This window comes from Chelon labrosus (assembly GCF_963514085.1).
Source record: "Chelon labrosus genome assembly, chromosome: 8".
NCBI classification, from domain to species: Eukaryota; Metazoa; Chordata; class Actinopteri; order Mugiliformes; family Mugilidae; genus Chelon; species Chelon labrosus.
Genome location: NC_140358.1, coordinates 8,024,493 through 8,043,113, shown reverse-complemented (window position 1 = coordinate 8,043,113; position 18,621 = coordinate 8,024,493). Strand labels below are relative to the sequence as shown.

The 18,621-nt window shown below is 41.1% G+C and overlaps 1 protein-coding gene across 5 annotated transcripts in view; it reads right to left on the bottom strand.

The window, feature by feature from the left end:
• The window catches only part of diaph2 (diaphanous-related formin 2), a 421,882-nt gene that overhangs the window by 111,400 nt on the left and 291,861 nt on the right, over window positions 1-18,621 (bottom strand). For all 5 annotated transcript variants that reach the window (XM_084549618.1, XM_084549616.1, XM_084549619.1 and 2 more), the window contains 2 exons: window positions 16,463-16,627; window positions 8,917-9,052 (listed from right to left, as the gene is read on the bottom strand). In XM_084549618.1, the coding sequence (XP_084405744.1) occupies window positions 8,917-9,052; window positions 16,463-16,627 (301 nt within the window). The remainder of the gene's footprint in view (window positions 1-8,916; window positions 9,053-16,462; window positions 16,628-18,621) is intronic.

Here is an 18,621-nt window from a genome sequence, read left to right as displayed (position 1 = left end):
CCCCCTCCTCTTACTGCTCTGCTGCCTGCTCTCTAACTGTCTGACTTTGAGCACAGTAGCCCCCTCCACTCGCCCTCCTTCTCTGCTGCCCCAGCAGCTCCTAAGACCTGGGCAGACAGAGACCATTACTGCCACAGACAGCACAGAGAACACAAGTGCCCGAAGGACAGCAGTCATGCACCTGTTAGATGTCTTTCCTTTGTTTTTCCCTCTCTCCCCTCTATCACTATCTCCCTGCAGTCCAACCACCCAACCCTGACAAAAGGCTTGACACAATGACCTGAGAAACTTTTCAGAGAGGCCCCAGTCCTTAATTTGCAGGTGTGTGTGTGTGTGTGCATGTTTACTACTCCACTTGAGGGAAAAAAACGAAGGAGAAAGAATGGGAATGGAGGGATAAGACAGGTAATAAAAAAGACAATTTTGCCTGCTGATTAATCTGGATTGTTTTACTGTAACAACTCGAGGAGCAAATCCACTCATGTTCTTCCAAACTCAATTACGGATGCTCCCACAGCCCTCCACGGCATGAGGAATGGCTGTGTGGCTACAACTTTACTCTTGCCGTGAGGCCTTGTTTGGCGCCAGGGTCAGGGAAAGTGAGGAGGGGAAGATGTGGAAATAGGGAAGAATGTCTTCAAGATGAGTGAGTGAGGTGAGTGGGAGGTGAGAGGTGCATCATGTTTGACATGCATGGAGCAGAGACAAGTGTTGGAGGTGGGCCGGCCTGGTCACTGCAGGCCAGATCTCACCGCTGAATGAAAGAGAGATGTCCTGACTGCGAGAGACTTGGGGAAACGTGGAGAGAAGTTGGATGTCGACAAGGGAGAGATGAAAGTGGATTAGCCGCCGTGGCGATTTGCATTCTGTGGTGGAACGAAAGCCCCAGCGATGCCCCGAATAGCTGGATGCATGAATAAGTAAACAAACAAAAACAAAAATAAACCCTCCATCTGGATGGATGCTGCCAGGCCCCAAGTGAGAAACAGTAGGGAGGGGAGGCTGGGAGACGGGAAGGGGGAAGAGAGAGGCTTGCAACATAGCCGTCACCACACTCTGTTTCCTCTGCTATCATTTACTTCTACTGCCTGCGGGCCCCCCCCAGTTACCATACTGCTATCACCATCTATCCACTGCGTTTGGCTAGTTTGCCCAATAACCCCTCCAACACACAAGGGAGAGCTCCAACCCAGCACTGACAGATGTTAAGTTGACACACTTTTCTGAGCCACATGGGGTCATCATGTCAGAGTGCCAGTAGGGTCATGAGAGCCTTTCCTCTCAGCGGACTAGACCACTATTGCCTTTTTCCTTTTTTTCCATAAGCAAGGCATTGCTAAATTAATTATAGCAAACCCTGATCTATATGCATTTTCAGTGACTGCACAGCAAGGCTTAAACTGTGATAGTGTCTGCTCTTAAATCAGCTCTCCCTGTAAACTATATGGTTTTGGCCAGGGGCAAGATGGAAAGCACCTTTTTAAAAGACTCCCTATGAAGAACTTTTAGTAGTATCCAAGCACCTGTGTAATATTAAGCATTGCCTTGGGTTGGAGTTTAGTTTCAGCATTGCTATTTTTGTTTAAACTCATTTACTGAATGCAAATGTCAGTGCTTTTCTTTGTTGGGTTGTCACAGGAGTAGGACAACTGCTGTTTAGCTTTTACAAAAAAACAGTGTGCAAAACTCAAAACATGCTGGCATTCATACTTTGTAAAAGAAATAAAACCCTCTTATTACAAATCGGTGGCCTATGTGTTCATTTCAGTCATCCCTTTGTCTTAAGCCTGGATTGGTGTATTGCTGCACGCTGCTATCTGCTGCAGTGTCCATTTTAAGGCCACCAGTGGGAGTTGCTAAAGTCAAGAACTGCTAAATCCTACAATTTAAATTGCTAATCGGCATCATCCCCGCTGCTGATTCACATTATAATGACTTTGCACGCCAACCACTGAACGGCTTTAATTGTGAAGCAGCAACAGTTTCACCGTCAACAACAACAGAACCAAAATCAGTCGACATCAGGGGTATTTTCAGAGCGATCAGCAGATTGGCTTTAAGTGTTGCAATGGTCGAGTGAAGATGCACAGAGCGCTGGTTAAGTGAAGAAGTGCTGGTGACCGGGGTATTTTATTGCAGTTTGGGTGAACCTCACACCTCTAAAATTTTAACAAGGTAACAACATGTTTTACTGAGCTTTCACAGGCTCTGACCACAATTGCTTATGTTAAGTATATGGCAAAGGGTGGTGTACGTGACTGTTACTGGGGATACTTAAATTAATTAGGTTAATAAAATTAAAGGTATGTCATAGAGGGTTTCAGACACTAGCAGCACTAGCAGGGTTTCAGATTTTTTGGAATCCAGATTAAGATAACATCTGAACCAAACCCCACATGGGCTGTTTGCATCAGTGAAAGGGCGGTGCTGTCTTGGGAATCTAAATGGATTTGACAATGGGATTTGACGGTCTTTGTAGTGAGGCTAATCAGGTTTGATTGACTGTAAAGTGACTGGTGAGGTCCAGATCTGGGAGGAGAAGTGATCAGACATTTGAACCACCCACAAATTAATGAGATTCAACTGTGCCTGGGCTGATTTCACCAAGGAGTTGAGGAACATTTATGAAAGCAATGGGGGAGAGAAAAGTGCTGGGAGGGATGTGAGTACAGTGCGTGTGACACAGAAAGAGAGACATACAGAGACACAGATGGAATAAGACAGACATAAACTGAGAAAAGACAAATGTCTGCACCTTAAATCTAATTAGAGTTTGTATTTTTGCGTGTCTTGTGATAAAGCGATGTGTGACAAAAAAGTATATCATCAAATACTCAAAGTGTCCCTATGAAGAAAGACTTATTTTACGAAGGCTGACATTTATTTTTGGAAATGTAGTGGTATAATCTGGAAAAGCAGAGGATGACTATTTTATTGTATCCCTTTCACTTACAAAAATTGAATTTTGCAGTCAATAAAATAAATGTATTTAATCCTTGCACGTCACTTGCTTATGAATAATTCTCCTTTTGTACATTTTTCAATTCACTCTGCTTGGTCTTATAGGACTGAGCAGAGAAGCAGACATCTATAATTTCTGTGCCGTCTTTGCCATGAGGCAGATTCTGATTCTGACTGGAGATACAGCACAGTCTAATATGCTGTTATTTATTAGAATGGGTGTATGACAGAAGATAATCCTGCTGCCCTTGTTCCCGTCTTTCAAGGTAATGATGGAATTCACCAATCCATACACAGGGGTTTCCGAGCATGCCTTGTATTTCTTGCACTCTGAATGGAGACAGCTCAAATTCAAGGACAAAGGAAAAAGTAATTTTCTTAAAGTTTGGCATTACACCATTGTATGTACATGTAATATTTTTTATACGTAACAAATCCCTAATTTTTATAACTTATCATAGAGTACAATATATAAGCAGACGTGGAAGTCATCAATGCTATGACACACAGATGACACCTTAGGGAATCAATGACCTGAAATTGGAGACACACTCATCTAATGTTGTCAAGCCAGTTCACCGGAGTATGTGTTTCCTAAGAAAAACTCAAGAAGATGAACATTGCCTTGAAAGTATAGACCCAGTTTTACAGTGCCATTATTGAGTGTGTTTCCCATCAGCGTAGGGTGATAGACGACGTGATGGGGAAGGAGGGATACCACATTCTCTGCCCTGTTCAAGGACAGGCTTGAACTCATTGTATGAACAGGTAGCCAGCTCTCAAGCTAGGTAAGCGTTCTGCAAGACGTCAGAGTCTATCCAGTCATTGGGGTCACTGAAACATGTTCTGTGGATACTGCCATGCAACTGGCATTGTTTAACCACTCTCCCCTGCTGGCCCCAGCTCCTCACTCTATACATCATCTCCAGTCTCTGTATTTTCCCTTTTCATCCCCCAGCTTCCTGAATCACATCCATTAATACATTTCTTGCATCTATTAAGGCATGGCCTTGTTAGTGAACTCCCTTTTAGAGTGCTCTTGTGGTTCACTGTATCATCAAGTCATATTTCTGTGTACATTGTACATCTGGCAAATAGAAGCAATTCTGACTTTGACACAGGAACCAAATCCAGAGGCATTGTACCACACATACAGTATATCACTGCTACATTCTGGAGAAGTCTGTCCTTGTTCATTATATTCTATATCAAACATGAAGGCCAGCTTTAGCTCTCTAATACTGGCCTCATTTTCTAAGCTGAGCTGAGGAATAGTGAGAATCTCGCTCAGAAAAAAGAAAAATCTTTTATCTACTTGGGTTTCTGACCTTCACGTCTCTACAAGCCATCTCTCCTGGTAATATTGTTTGCCATGTCTGCTGTGCTGTGGAGACACTATGCAAACTTAGACAGCCAACCTGTCCACCCCACTGCCGCTTGTCAGCGCTTGTCTATGATCACCTAGCTGGCATGGCTGCGATGCAGGTATGCACTGGCCTACCGGCAGCTGTCATTGTCACACAAAGCCATCAATCCACATCTCCTCCGCTGTCACTCCCGACAGGGCTCTGCCAGCCACAACCAGTAAGCCAGCTGCATAGAAATATGTCAATTTAGTTTACCATGCCACATTAATAGACACAATTATAAACACAAGGGGACAAAACCCTCAACTCACTGATGAACACCAACAGCAGAAAACACACCGCAACGATTGCATGATACAGAATCAGCACAAATGATCTCGAGAATGACAATACTGACGACAACAATTAGAGCAAATAAACTATGCTGTTTGAATGCATTCAAACCCTATTCTAACTATCCATATGAACTCATTTTACTTTAGTAACTGCAATGTTTTTCTAAAAGAGACCACTTTTATTTATGTAAACATACACTATTTCATCCTCCAAGTGTGAAAGGTTGACAAGGAGGATGCATAAATAGAAGCTGCAGGCCCATCATTGTCAACATGCCAACTGCTCTCTGCAGAGAATCACAGAGACATGGAGACCTCGTTCTAGCAGGCCTTGCTGAGCGGGAAACATGCCTAAACAACTACAGCTTTGGAGAGGAAAGGAGGGCACGCGGTAATGTAATGAAAATCCAAGATATATTATGGGAACACAATTTAAGGATTATCTTACAATGAACAACAATCTCTACATGAAGGTTCTTGATTATTGGAAATGTTGCTTTATATCACTGGCTGTGTGTCTTTGAGATGTGTAAAACACAGATGACGGACTCAGTACTTTTAAACATAGGGATAGAATACAATGCACACAGCATCCAGATGTTGTGTGAACAAAGATAACAATGTAGACGATGATTATAGTCAGTTTTCAATGGCTATATTTCACCACATTTATCTTGACAAAACCTATTTTTCCACTATAATATTCTCGCTGAGGAATCCAAAGTATGGATCTGCACGCCGCTAGTGTCTGCAAGCTGTTACAGTAGATTGAGGCGGCTGGGTGGCTCTTATTTAGCCTGTAAAACAGATAAGTTTTCAAGTAAAGTGTAATCATAAAAACAGCATTTGCGAAACCTCTGTATGTGTTTTAAGGGCACAACAGTAACACTTTTTATAACGGATTTTTATAACAAGATAGTTTTCCAATCAAATATTTCTATTTTGAGATCTAAGATTAGCACATTAATAATGTTGGATGACATTTAATGTGTGTAGTCAATTGAGATAGCAGATAGTAGACTCGTAAAGGGTGTTGTAAAACTCACAGGTTAAAACCAGTATGCCTTACAAATGATATAATTGTGGATGGTAATTAAAAACGTTTCTCTGAGGTTCATGAGGTGAACTTTTACACAAGTTGCTGCACATATTCTCTTACTGAGAACCGCAGGAGATTTAGTTTAGTTTCCCAGGTCTGACAAAAAGTCAACAAACATATAAAAGTTCTCCTCCATGTCTCTGTGCCACCTGGGAGAAATGCCTTGATTAAATAAAATGTTCCACTGACTTTTATTTCCTGGTTGTTTGCCCATTCTTATGTGCCTTATGCCAAGCTGCATTGTGCTCAGATAAACATGTGGGCTTCCCGGCTCAGCTCAAAGCTTAGTGAATTTGACTGGGGTACACAGTTGACATGTGGGTTCAGACACTTGCCCCAGACGGGGGCATTGACCCCGGTGATGCCAGCAGAGCAGGCGGCCAGAGGGGCCTGTTACTCCTCACAAACGCCTTAGAGGAGGAGAGTCCAGATGCTCTACCATGCTCCAGCTCTTGACACACTCAGCATGCTGCTTGTGACATTGCTTCATATGCTGCAATAAAAAATATCCCGCCGCGCCAAACCATCTTCCTCTGTTTTAGACAGAAGCATCAGTTCGGGTTTATTCTACACAGTGTTCAACAGTTATTTCCAGTGAAGTAAAGCGATTTAGTACATGTTGAACATCTGGTCAGTTCAAGAGAATGTGGAAATCCACTTAGAGAAAATTAACAAAACAAATGGGGTGGCTGGGTAATGATTTTATAAGCAATTTCCTACATTAGGATTTCTAATACTTAACAAAGAAAACGTGTTTAGTGCTGCGCTTGTCTCATCTATCAATCACGCTTGTTGAAGAAGTGTGCATGTCACTGAACATAATCTCGAGTTTTATCAACTGGGAAATGGGATTTTTTATTTTATCGGTTTCCTAAAAGCATTTGTCTGTCACCCCTCCCCGAGCCTGGTGCCGTCCTGGCAAATGCTAAATGAATTAAACTCTCATTAAATATGCAGTTCATTGTTAATCATTTGCAAGCGAAGGGGATTAGGTTGCAATTTGTGAAATGACATAAAATCTATCCCTTCTCAAAAATAGCCTCTTGAAATTGCATTAAACACAATAGTATGATCCATCAGTCTTTTAAGCAATAAAATGAGCAAATCAGTAAATCCACAAAAAAAAAGATAAGACATTGACCTGTGGATAATTCTCATAATACAATGGCCATATGCTCACTCCATCTGCTCATGCTAATGGATTTGCAAACAAAAATATACTGTGTTCAAGTCGATTTGATCTATCTATCTATATATGAAAGGTTAAAGACATCAAACTATCTATTTCAGTGTTTCATTTAGCCTTTCAACCTAAAATGCAAAATTAATCAAGAAGCAGTTTGGACATGATTAATTAAAGGTAATAGGAATTAAACAAGCCTATCCGTGCAGTACACTACCTTGTTTTCCTCAACCTTTACAGAAAACACGAATGATGCACAGCATGAAATATTGATGCGAAAAGTCTCCGCAAATAACGAACTCTTCAAATATCTGAAGCAGATGTAGAATTTTAGAACAGAATGGGAGAGGAGAGCCAAGACTCTCAAGCCAAGGCTGTCAACTTGAGAGGAGTGCAGGCACAGAAAAGAAAGACGTGCAGCGGGAAAACGCTGAATATCCTGCCATGTGTGTTCCAACCAAACAGCTTAAAGAGAAACTGAGAGAAAACACAAGCACAAACCACCAAGCTGCTGTAACCTCCATCCTGCTTCTGGCTCGAGTTCAGACTCCCATTCACAGGATCCATTTAAGTAGCTCTGCATTTGATTGTCCTTTCTCTGATTACATTTCACACAGAGGTAAGTTAGGACACAAAAAGAAACTATTCAAGGTTTAATGAAATGTGTAGTCAATACAGGTAAGGACCTTGACAGAGAGAAAAATAACATCCTGGGCCTAGCACTGCTTGAATTTAAAAGTATGTATTTCATAACTTCCAAGGTCATTGTCATTGCGACAGTCCAATGAGCTAGGTGTTGGTGTGGAGGACAATCCTCACTATCTCCAAGGCTGCAGGCAACGTTGCCCATGTCATCCTCATGTTTTATTCATTCAAGTCATATTATGGCATTCAGAAACTGAGATCAAAATCTGCTCTGGCAGAAATATTTAATATCATACCTACTTCTCTATCCTTCTCCATCTGGTTAGCCAGAATGAGAGAAAGGGGAAGACAGCTTCCCTCAGCTCAGCCATGTTGGATTATTAAAAGTGAAGCTTTCAGAGAGGTCACTGCTCAGGGAAAGAAGAAAAAACTCGAGCATGCATCAATTATCTTGGAGAGTTTGCGGCATACTGAAGACTGTCTTGTCACATTTCCCAATGCGGCTGAGCTACAGAGAGGTCCTTGGCTGGCGTTGACATTTAGAAGCTGGTGAATTGTGGAAATCCCAGTCTATTTGTCCAAAAAATAAAAAAATAAAAAGAAAGAAAAGAAAATGGACAAAAGTCCACGCACTGCTTGCAAAGCCCCTCCAGGCTTGAAATTCCTTCTCAATGTCATTGGCATAACTAGACACAGGCACCCAGCTCTCTATTTTTCCATGTGTGAACAACTGCAGCTTATGCTGATCAATACACGGCTTGCTGGCATTGCTGGAGGACAATAGTAAGTAATTCTAGCGTTTCACGACAATATATATTACACGCTGCCTGCAAACTTTCTTCGAAGCGTTCACTTTAGAAACGACTTTCTATAAGTAGACATCAACTTCCTATTTTTAAACGTGACCTAAATATTTTGTGTCTTCTGTCCCAAACAAAGCCTCTGTATTTATTTATGACTACTTTCCAAAAGTTCTTAGTACCACTGAATAACACAATTGGTATCTCTTACCAAAACTGTGTAATTTGTACAAATGTCTGTAGCGCAGAAGAAAGTGCTGTTAAGGGGGCAAACTACATCATAAAAAGTAGCATAAGCTGCCTATTGTTTGAAGCATTATATCAGCTGTGGAAGTAAATATAGGATTCCTTCACAGTTAAAAAAACCTCCCCCCTCCTACACATTATCCTCTTGCTTCAGAGTTCAAATCTGTGTGAAGCAACATTCCATGAAACCCCCATTTCCATCCTGCCGTTCTCGTCCTCCGAACTCCCCACCTGCCTCCCCGTCTCCGTCTCTGCGACAGCATGGGGAGAAGTGGCATACCTTTGTTCATGTCAATCAGTTGCTTCTTCTTCTGCTGGCGCTCCTGCTTCTCGCGCTCGGCTTTCTCCTTCGCCAGCTTGGCTCTCTTGATCTTCTCCTCCATCTCCCTCTTTTTGTGGTTCTCCTTCACTGCTTCCTGATGAGGCACACACACACACACAGATAAAATGAGACTCTGGCTCCTGCCACCACCACTATTTTAGCATCTTTGCATTTGCCGTATAGCGTTCAGAAGCTGCAGCATGCCATCAGCAAATTCTTATTCAGAGAACGGTTTGATAGTTAGTGATAAGCCGGGATAAACAATATATCATGCTTTGGGTATGTTTGGGTATCGTTTTTTATTTATTTATTTATTTTTTTTAAATCTAGCCTATTTGTTCATGACGTGTTTGGGCTTTTGTGCATTCTTTTAATAACAGGGAGCTCTGATTTGCTATCAATAATATTTCAATATCAGGCCACACATTAGGAAATATTAGATGATCATCACACATGCGCCATGCTAGTATATTTTCTCTGACAGGATAGGAGAGCCATTAAATATGAAAAGAAAAGTGTTTCAGCGATGTGCCAGTCTCTGAGGAAGGAAAAAGAGATATCATCCTGCTCCTCCTTCGTGACCAGCTGAAATGTCAGGATGGAGTCAGAGAAAGAGAGATAATCAACTGTATGTATTCAGCCTTTACAAATGTGTCAGTTTGTTCTTGCGCCAACAGAGAATAAGATGCAACCGTGTGACCTTTGGAGACAACAAAATGTTCCGCCATCCCAGGCCTGTGGCGCAGCCCTGGACAGGAGCCATCGTATGTGTTGGTGTACGCGTGTGAGAGGTCACGGCGTATGTACCCGTATATACTGTACATGGAAGTGAGTGCATAGTGAGTCCATAGGCATCTGTTGGCTTTACCTCATCTGTGGTGCTTCCCTCTTATGTATGCATATGTGTGTGTGCGCCAGGAAGCGCAGGCATGGCCCTGTCTGTGCACTGATATAATAAGTGGCGACAGTAGGCCCCCCCATCAAATGCCCCCATGGTCCTGATGTGTGTGTTGTGTTGGCAGCTAAGACAGAGGGATTACAGGGATTGTGGGGAAGGAACAAGGAAAGAGCAGCTCATCATGCCAGTCAATAGCAGAGCTTTTCTCCATGTCCAAGGACACAAGCCCTCATTGTCACTGTCTCCTTGTTACATGACAAGGGCAATGAGAGAGAGAGATAGAGATAGAGAGAGAGAGAGAGAGGGAATGTGAGGGAGACAGAGAGAGAGGCAGAGGTGGGGTAATAATGGAGAAGTCATGTTAGAATGCTGGAAAGAAACACAAAATAGTAGGGAAGAGTGAGTGAGTAACAAGTGATGTTTTCTGTCTGTGGATGCTGCAAATCAGTAACCACTCACAAATCAACCTGTATTTTATCACCACAGCTGCACTCTATACGGCCTGCCGACTGCACACAATTTGTTGGTGTTGTAAATGAACGCAGACGAGAGCTGAGCTGAATCCAGCAATGCAACAGTTAACTACTTTGCTGAGTGACGGGCATTTTCTGCGTTCATTTCTGAAGTAATATCACTGTAATCCCCAACATCTACAGCACGAGCTGAAAGATAAATTATGCAGATTACAAATAAAATCCTGTCGGCAAAACTTATTTTAAACAAACAACTAATTCTGACTGTAAACATGATTATGCAACATAATTATGTTGCGCTAATCAAACAGCACCACTAATTATCATAGCACCAAATATGAGTTTACTGTTCAGTTATTTTTTTTCCCTTTACCATTCTCTTTGACTGCCTCTGTTTTGCCGTTGGCAGCGAACGACTGTATTAGGTCTCATTTTCTTGGCCACTCTGTATATTGTAGGAGGACATACAAGAGAAAACAATCCTCATGAGATGTGTTTTCAGAAATAATCTTTAGTAGTGCAAACTAGATCTAAACCCCACTGAAACAGAAGACAATAGATCTGATTCCAGTGGAATCTGCTCAGATATTCTGTATGATATAAAACAATGTTTATCCACAAAAATATGACAACGTGATTTTAGGTGGCCATGAAAACACAATATTTTTGTCCTTCACATCCCACCATCTGGCCCTCGGTGACGTTCCTCTGTAATTACAGTGGCACGAGAGCGCAATTATTTATTCAAAATGCACACAATCTGCAATAACTTTGATCTTCTAATGGAAGTAAACAATCTATAAATTCATAATACACACTGAATCCCACAGAGAAGGATGCCTCGCAGAAACAGAACGTATTAACCTCTGTGGTCTCGACGCATGCCATCATTGAGCACCACAAGGCAACTAAAATAATGCATGAAAATGTGATAGATATAATGTATTTCACTGTACTGGAACCTTGCACATGTAATTCTATTAATTTACACATGCAGGCACATTCAATAGGAGTACGTACAAGGATTTCTAGATTTTTAGACCATATCCCATGGCCCTTTTTTGGCTTATGTGTCATAATAATACATAAAGTCAGTTGCTTAATAAAGTTTAGTGATACTTTTAATGGTTGCTCGTTTACTGGAGCAGATATTCTTGCTTAAAATACTAAAATTAATGTTGAGTAACACTTTATTTTTACTGATGTCTACCCATCAATGAAATGCAGCAAGGTAGGGTTTAAATTATCCTGCCTTGATGGGCAGTCCTTTAAGGCAAGAATCCCATCTAATACTAGTAAATAAAACACAGTATCACTTAGGTCTAGAGGCCATTGTTTATGACCGGCACTGTGCCCTGAACTATTAGGAACATGTAGTGTATAGGTAATGTATACATATTGACTCTGAGGTATGTAAATTCACAGCGAGAATCTTTAAATTCACAGACAGTACAATGTGTCTGGTTTCCGCATAATATCGCCTTAATGGCGGGTAGCGTTGAAACGGCACATTCTCGCTTTCGAGCCCGTTAGGAGCCCTGAGATGAAGTGAGTGCATGTCACACTCATACCCTCCAGTGCGCCTGAGATGGAGATTATACGTACTCTTCTGTCTAACACTGGCTGGAAAGCTGAATTCTGTGCAACCCACAGGTCTAATCTACCAACAAGGACCGAGAAGGAATTTCCCTTTCCAGGTCTGTTCTTTCAATAATTCATGAAATGTGTTTGCTGTTCTTCCTTGACCCTGCACAACACAATACATCTCCCACAGCATGGCTCCCCTCCCATGCATACAAGTTTGCCAGTCCAGTGAGGGAGCAATAAGTATTTCCAACCGCTCAGTTGCACCAGTGATCTCACACAGAGAGTGTCACTGCTATATCTCATTTGAATTTTACAAACACTACCAACGCCTGGGCTTTAAGTAGCAAATGTGTTTATTAGCCATCTGTTTCACTTTGTGCCAGGCTGTGAGGGGAAAATGGCTTCAGGAAGTTATAGGTTACAGATTGTGAGACTTCTGCTCTGTGGTATACATGTATTCCCATATTGATAGGTGACCTCCAAGATCTGGTGCAATGAATTTAATGACGGTGTCACACTGGTGTACAGAAAGACACTGAGGAAACATGACGTGATTCAGCAAGAAGGTGGGGGGAGAGAGAGGAACTGTCAGAGCATCCTCTTCAGCATCACCAGGATGATTACGATCATTTCTCATATTGTCAAGGAATTAGGCAGCTTTAGAAATATCCAGCGGGCTCAGAAGTGGACGGATGCACTCGCACACACAAACTATCATTTTAATCTCTTAGATGCTCTATCTTGCTACTTTGTGAACCCAGGCTGGGTCTTTTGGTCTTATTAGAAAGTCACTCAATTAACAAGGAAAACTGGTAGCTCATCCCAGCCCATCTGCTGCGCTTTGATAACTCATTAATGAAAAAATACCCTCATCCCCACGCTCCTGGTCAGGATTACATATACAGGCTCTGCGATTGCATTTCGCTCATACTCTATTTCAGAATATGGTAGCAGCATTAAATTAACAAATAGCTGGACTCTTGTTGGAATACTGACTCCATGTAGTGAAATCAAATAATATTTCATTGGCCTCAGAAAAGCAAAGCAAATGGGACAGGAGTGAGAGAGAGAGAGAAAAGAGAATGAAACAGAAGCAAAATAGAGTTAATGGATTCTCTTATCAGTTACATTCAGTTCTGTGAGGACTGTCTGTCAATGCGTTTACTCAAATGCCTTATGTCGGTCGGGTGCATTAAGCCCTAACTTTTTAGTAAAAGCAATTTAGGGTGACTGTATTGAAACGGAATTCTTTAATACTGCAGATGCTCTGTGCCATGCATGCATTACACAGGGCAGTGCAATGTAGACAGGAGGCAGTCAAATAAGTCAATGTCTCAATACTGATATAAAAGTCTGAGGCACACCAGGCCTGTCAAGAAGTTAAATGCAGCTAAATTGTTCACTAACAAGAAGGCATCGTTTTCATTTGATTTGCCATTTAGAACAAATCAGCAACGATTGATGTCGGTCGACTTTTTCAGAGATAAATAACAAGTAGACGTCTGCGCAAAATTCCTTCACTGACAAGAAAAGCCAAGGAAGAGGCTCTCATTGTGCTGCGAAAGAGCTAGCCCGCTTGTTTTCACAGGGTCAGAAAATAAAAACAACATAGTAGAAATGAACATTGATTTCTTGTGCTCTGCAAGCAAATGGGATTAGCCTTCCTGGCAGCACAGCTGAAGAGCCCAAATCTATAAATAATATCTGAAGAATATGGTGATTAAGAATTGTTTTTATATGAATATATTAACTTACTACCAGCCCCAGCCCCTTCCCATTCACAACACTATATCCCTCTCACTCCCCTCCCTTTAACCGTAGCAGGAAAGTTTAAATCAGTGATAAAATATTCATATGCAGCTATTTGCTTGAGAGAATAATTTATTTTCTTGGCTCTTTTAGAGATGTACAACTCCGTAATCCTTGAGGGAGTGTTGTGTTGTGTGCTTGTGCACTTTGATCAGCGAGAACGAAAAGTTGGTTTCAGTTGGGGATCAGAGTGAAGAAAGGAGAAGGATTCAGACAAGGGGACCTTGCCATTCACGTTAATGGATTGTGAAGACTGAGAGTATGCCGTCTGGACACCATGTCATCATCCTGACACCGGGAGCTTTTGGGGCAGTGCCAGGGGGGACGTGCAAGGTAGAAAAGCGGAGATGCCTGAATAAATGTTTAACAGACTGCTCAACAAATTGGGAACGTTTTCTTTGTCCAGAAGTGATGCAATGTTTACCTAACTATTAATATTACCTCTAACTTGTTTTGCCCTTTATTTACTGCCACAAGAAGTAGAGGAGTTTTTCCTTTTGCCAAAAAATAATAAAAAAAGGAAATCCTATTGGAGATTTACTTCAGTAGTGAAACTTCCGTACCCGTGTATGCTCCACTACTTTAATGTATGAATGTAGAAAAAAAAATGTCAATGTTATATAACCAAAACAATAAAATGTGTATATTTTTGTAGAGAGGAAGTGCTTCTTTGCTGTAGTTTGAGAAGAATTTCCACACTTCGCTCATTTCAAACAAGGTGATGAAACGTAAAATTTCATCAACTCGAAAACCTTAACCAAAGTCCTCCTCTAGATTCATTACCTGCAACAAAACCCAGCCGTATCTACAGTGCGCTGCAGTGAGAGCACATTCATACACGTAAGAAGCTTCAAGCTAATGAAACTGTGTTTAACAGGTTAAGAAGCTCACCACACCTCTTTTATCAGCAAAGCACTTATACGCTCTCTTATCCTTGGTATTCCTTCTTTCTAATAATGTATTCTAATCTGTTTCGTAACTTTGTCTTCTCTCTTCCAGGTTTATTAATCACCACTGGTAGGAAGAAAAGTTCACAAGAATCTATTCTTAACAAAAATTAAAAGTCCTTCAGGTCCTTCAAGCACCTGACACTCGAGTAGATGTCATCCTCGTGTGGGTGTGAAGTACATAATACGTAGGTGGAAAAGCTTCTTTACATATAGTCTACCTGGTAATTTACACATTTCTAAAGTTCTGTGATCTTCGGTGAACAAGGGTCTCATTTGTGGAACGTTGCGAATACATTTGCGAAGAAAAACACATTAGCAGTTAAGCCAAATGTAATATGAGGAAATGTGAGGTTGTGTTTATATTCTTCAGTTGCTTCTGCCAGGGAATGGACAGCGTGTTGACTAGACCAAAATAATCTTGAATAAACATATCAAGGAAACTTTTGGCAAAAACTGAAATCTATATTCGCAGGCTTCCAGACAAATATGGCACTGGAAATGGTGAAAACAAACAATAAAACAGAGCTTATGTTTTTGAATAAAATAAAAGTGAGACACAGCACCATTGTGACCTGCTAAAAGACGACATATGGAAGGAAATCACGCAGCAGGTGAGCACGGGCATATTCTTTCTGAGAGCAGTATTAGAACTGAAAAGAAAGACTGAAGCATGTCAGGGCTAACCAGGGAAATATAAAAGCTCCAGTAACTAAGGGGCCAGAACACACTCTCTCAAACCAAAAACTTTCCGGAATCTTTAGATAACAGAGGAAGTGAAGTGTAACCAGTAAATCCAAACCACAAATCTTGATGGATTATCAGATGAATGAAAGGGAAATGTTTCTACTCTTGGCGCTCACTTCCAGATTTAAACTGTATAGTGCCTATTAGGGTTGGGAGAAAGAGTTGATACATCATCATATTACGACAATATTGTAATATTGTATTGCCAAGTTTGAATCTTTTATTTTATAAACTGAAAAAATGAACTGAACATTTTGGTACCAGTTAGTTGGTGATGGTGATTTATTTATTTTTTTCTGGCGAAGTCAGCAGAAGTGCTACCTATTTTTTGGTCAGTTTGTCTTCTTGATATATAAAACATATGGTAAAAAAAGGTAAGAAATGGCAGTACTCAGCAAATCAAAAATGCAAAATGAAAATCGCAATGATACATCAGAGTGTGACTTAGATATGAAGATAATATCTGATGATACCCACCCTTAATGTTTGCCTCTCCTCTAGTTTTTGAAAACATTTTTAAGAGGAAACCTGGGTTATTAACCTTGGGTGTACTGTTTGAAAGATGTAAGCAATTACCAGACATGGAGGGTTGAAGCGCTTTTGAGGGGCATTAAGGAACATTTGCTTGTGGAGCTGGATTGATATTAAGAACTGAAATTCAGGTTGCCTCAACCTCTGCTGCTTCAATTTTTTATATTTCTTTTTTGCCTCTCCCTGGTAAGACCCCAACTTTAAGGAAGTGCCACACTACATAATTGTCATAACCTTTCAACATACAATTCTATCCACGAAAGAACTACACAGTATTTTTTTTTTCTGCTCATGTCGTGACCATCTGCCAGGATCTACTGAAAGTTTGATGAAAATGTGTGCATGTGTAACTGTTCTCATTGACGCCCAACGTGTGCAAGCAAGTGTGTGCAAAAGCAAGTGCATGTGTGGGTGGTGGCTTCTGTTAGTTTCTGTGTGCGTGCACTCTGAAGGAACGGCCGCGCATGAGCTCGGCCTTCTACATGTACACAAACCACAATCTTTACACTCACCAAGAAGAGGATGCGGAAGTTGGCCAGCTCTCCAAAGAAATCCTCCACGCTGACTGAGTGGGGGTCGAAGGCGAAATAACTGCCTATGCTCTCGTAGAGCTTCTGCATGTTCTTGTGCATCGTGGACAGCTTTTCATACTGCTCCCGGGCATGCTTGGAGAAGCCGTGAGAAGGACAGTCAAGGAAAAAGGAGAAAGACTCTGGAGAATACACATCTCATACACAGAGAAAACTCATTCAAAATGTACTGTAATAAGCAATATAACCTCACAGATATGTTGGTCTGTGAACAAAACAAGCCATTGTGAAAATATGATCACTTTCATAAGCTTTATGGCATTCAAAAAGCCCACCTATGTCAAGGTCAAAGCAAAACAAAACACTGGATAAAGAAGGGTCAGAGACAATCGAATGTGCCATTACAATAACCTCTCCATCTCACTTTGGAGTCAATAGCATGGTGAGCTAATAGCTGCAGCCCTGGAGTAATGGAAAGGTGTTTTGTAGTCAGCAGCATGACACAGATGGTTGCTGGAAAAGCTGATTGCAGTCATTGTTCTATTGTTTCTCACAACAACGGCAGGGTCAGGTTGTTTTGAACCTCACGGCTCACGTCGCACTGTGTAATTTACTGAACAGGCGGAGCACTTTTCTCCTGGTGAATGACTATTGACAGCCGGCATCAGTTAAGCATTATCACAGCAGCCATTGACCTCATAGAAACTGCACTTGGACACTCCAAGACTCACAGGTCCTGGGTGGGATGAGAATGACACAACACACACACACACACACACACACACACACACATATATATATATATATATATATATATATATATATATATAGATATACAAAGCCGTACAAAATTGAGAATTGTTTCAACACATCAACAACGGTGTCCTGCTGTGTCTTTTCCATGTTCTTCGAGTTGTTATAGCTGTAATATGTGCAGTTCTAAGCTAAATACTATGTCAAAGAAATATTATTTTAAGAACTGTTGCCATCTCCTATCAAACAGGGCAATAAAGCTGAATGGTCAAATGATAATGCAGGTTATAGACTAGTCAGCAGTGTGTGCAGGAATCTTTACCCACAGAACAAGACAGGCAGAAACCAGAACGATGGAACAGATGCAAAAGATCTTCCCAAGATCTTCCCATGGTCCTTGGGGAAAAGTCTTTGCAAACAAACTTTTACTGAGGGAAAGCTACAAGATTTATATTCTAAACACTACTGAACCATATGGAATAAAGGGGACATATAAAAAAAAACAAAAAAAAACACGTCTTTTCAGTCCCTCCACAAACTTTCGGGTCTCTGTCACCAGACAACAAACTGGGAAGTTTTTATTTTCTGAACTGCTATCCAATTCAACAAGCCATTCAGAACTGTCAATTGCAAGCTCATTAGAATTATACCGCCCCTCATTTAAGTATCTCCAACGATGGCTTGATAACTACCTTTGCAAAGTTGCGCCTTTTTTTTATTTTCCAAGTAAACACCTGACCCGCTAGCATTTGATCAAAGCTAAGCACAGGAACTTCTCTGTTGATGGCAGCAGAGACAAGTACAAACCGTTACATCAGCTCCCAGTCTGAGGACGGAGGAGCTGGGTGGAGGAAGTATATTTTTGATATCAGTGTTCCGCTACAGTTAAAAACAACCTGTACCTGTGTTTGGACCACTCTGTGTCTCGCTGCTTTACCAATCTGGGTCAATAAAACGCGGGACCGGTAGACAGAAAACTTTTCCTGAAAGTGGTTTCAGTGCCAGCTTTCTGTGACAAAACAGCAAACCCAATGATGTTTGTACATATTTATGTATGTTGTTTATTACAAATGATGCAATAAACTGGCATTTGGTGAGGCAGGGTGAACGTTAATGATGTTATTTGGTTGAATATTTGTAAGATGAATGGAGGGGTGTGGATGTGTAGTAGGAACCACAGCTGTGGCAAACGTTTGAGGGACTACTTGCATTATATGCCCCTTAGTTATGTGAATTTTAGAGGTCTGCTAATGTAATTCTGGTGCATTTTCCAATTACACTGATAATAAATACATTGACACAGCTATTGTCAAGTGACAAAGAAAGTCAGAATTTGGATTTTACTTTGCTTCTTCATGTCACCCTTATCTTACCCTTAGGAAGATAGC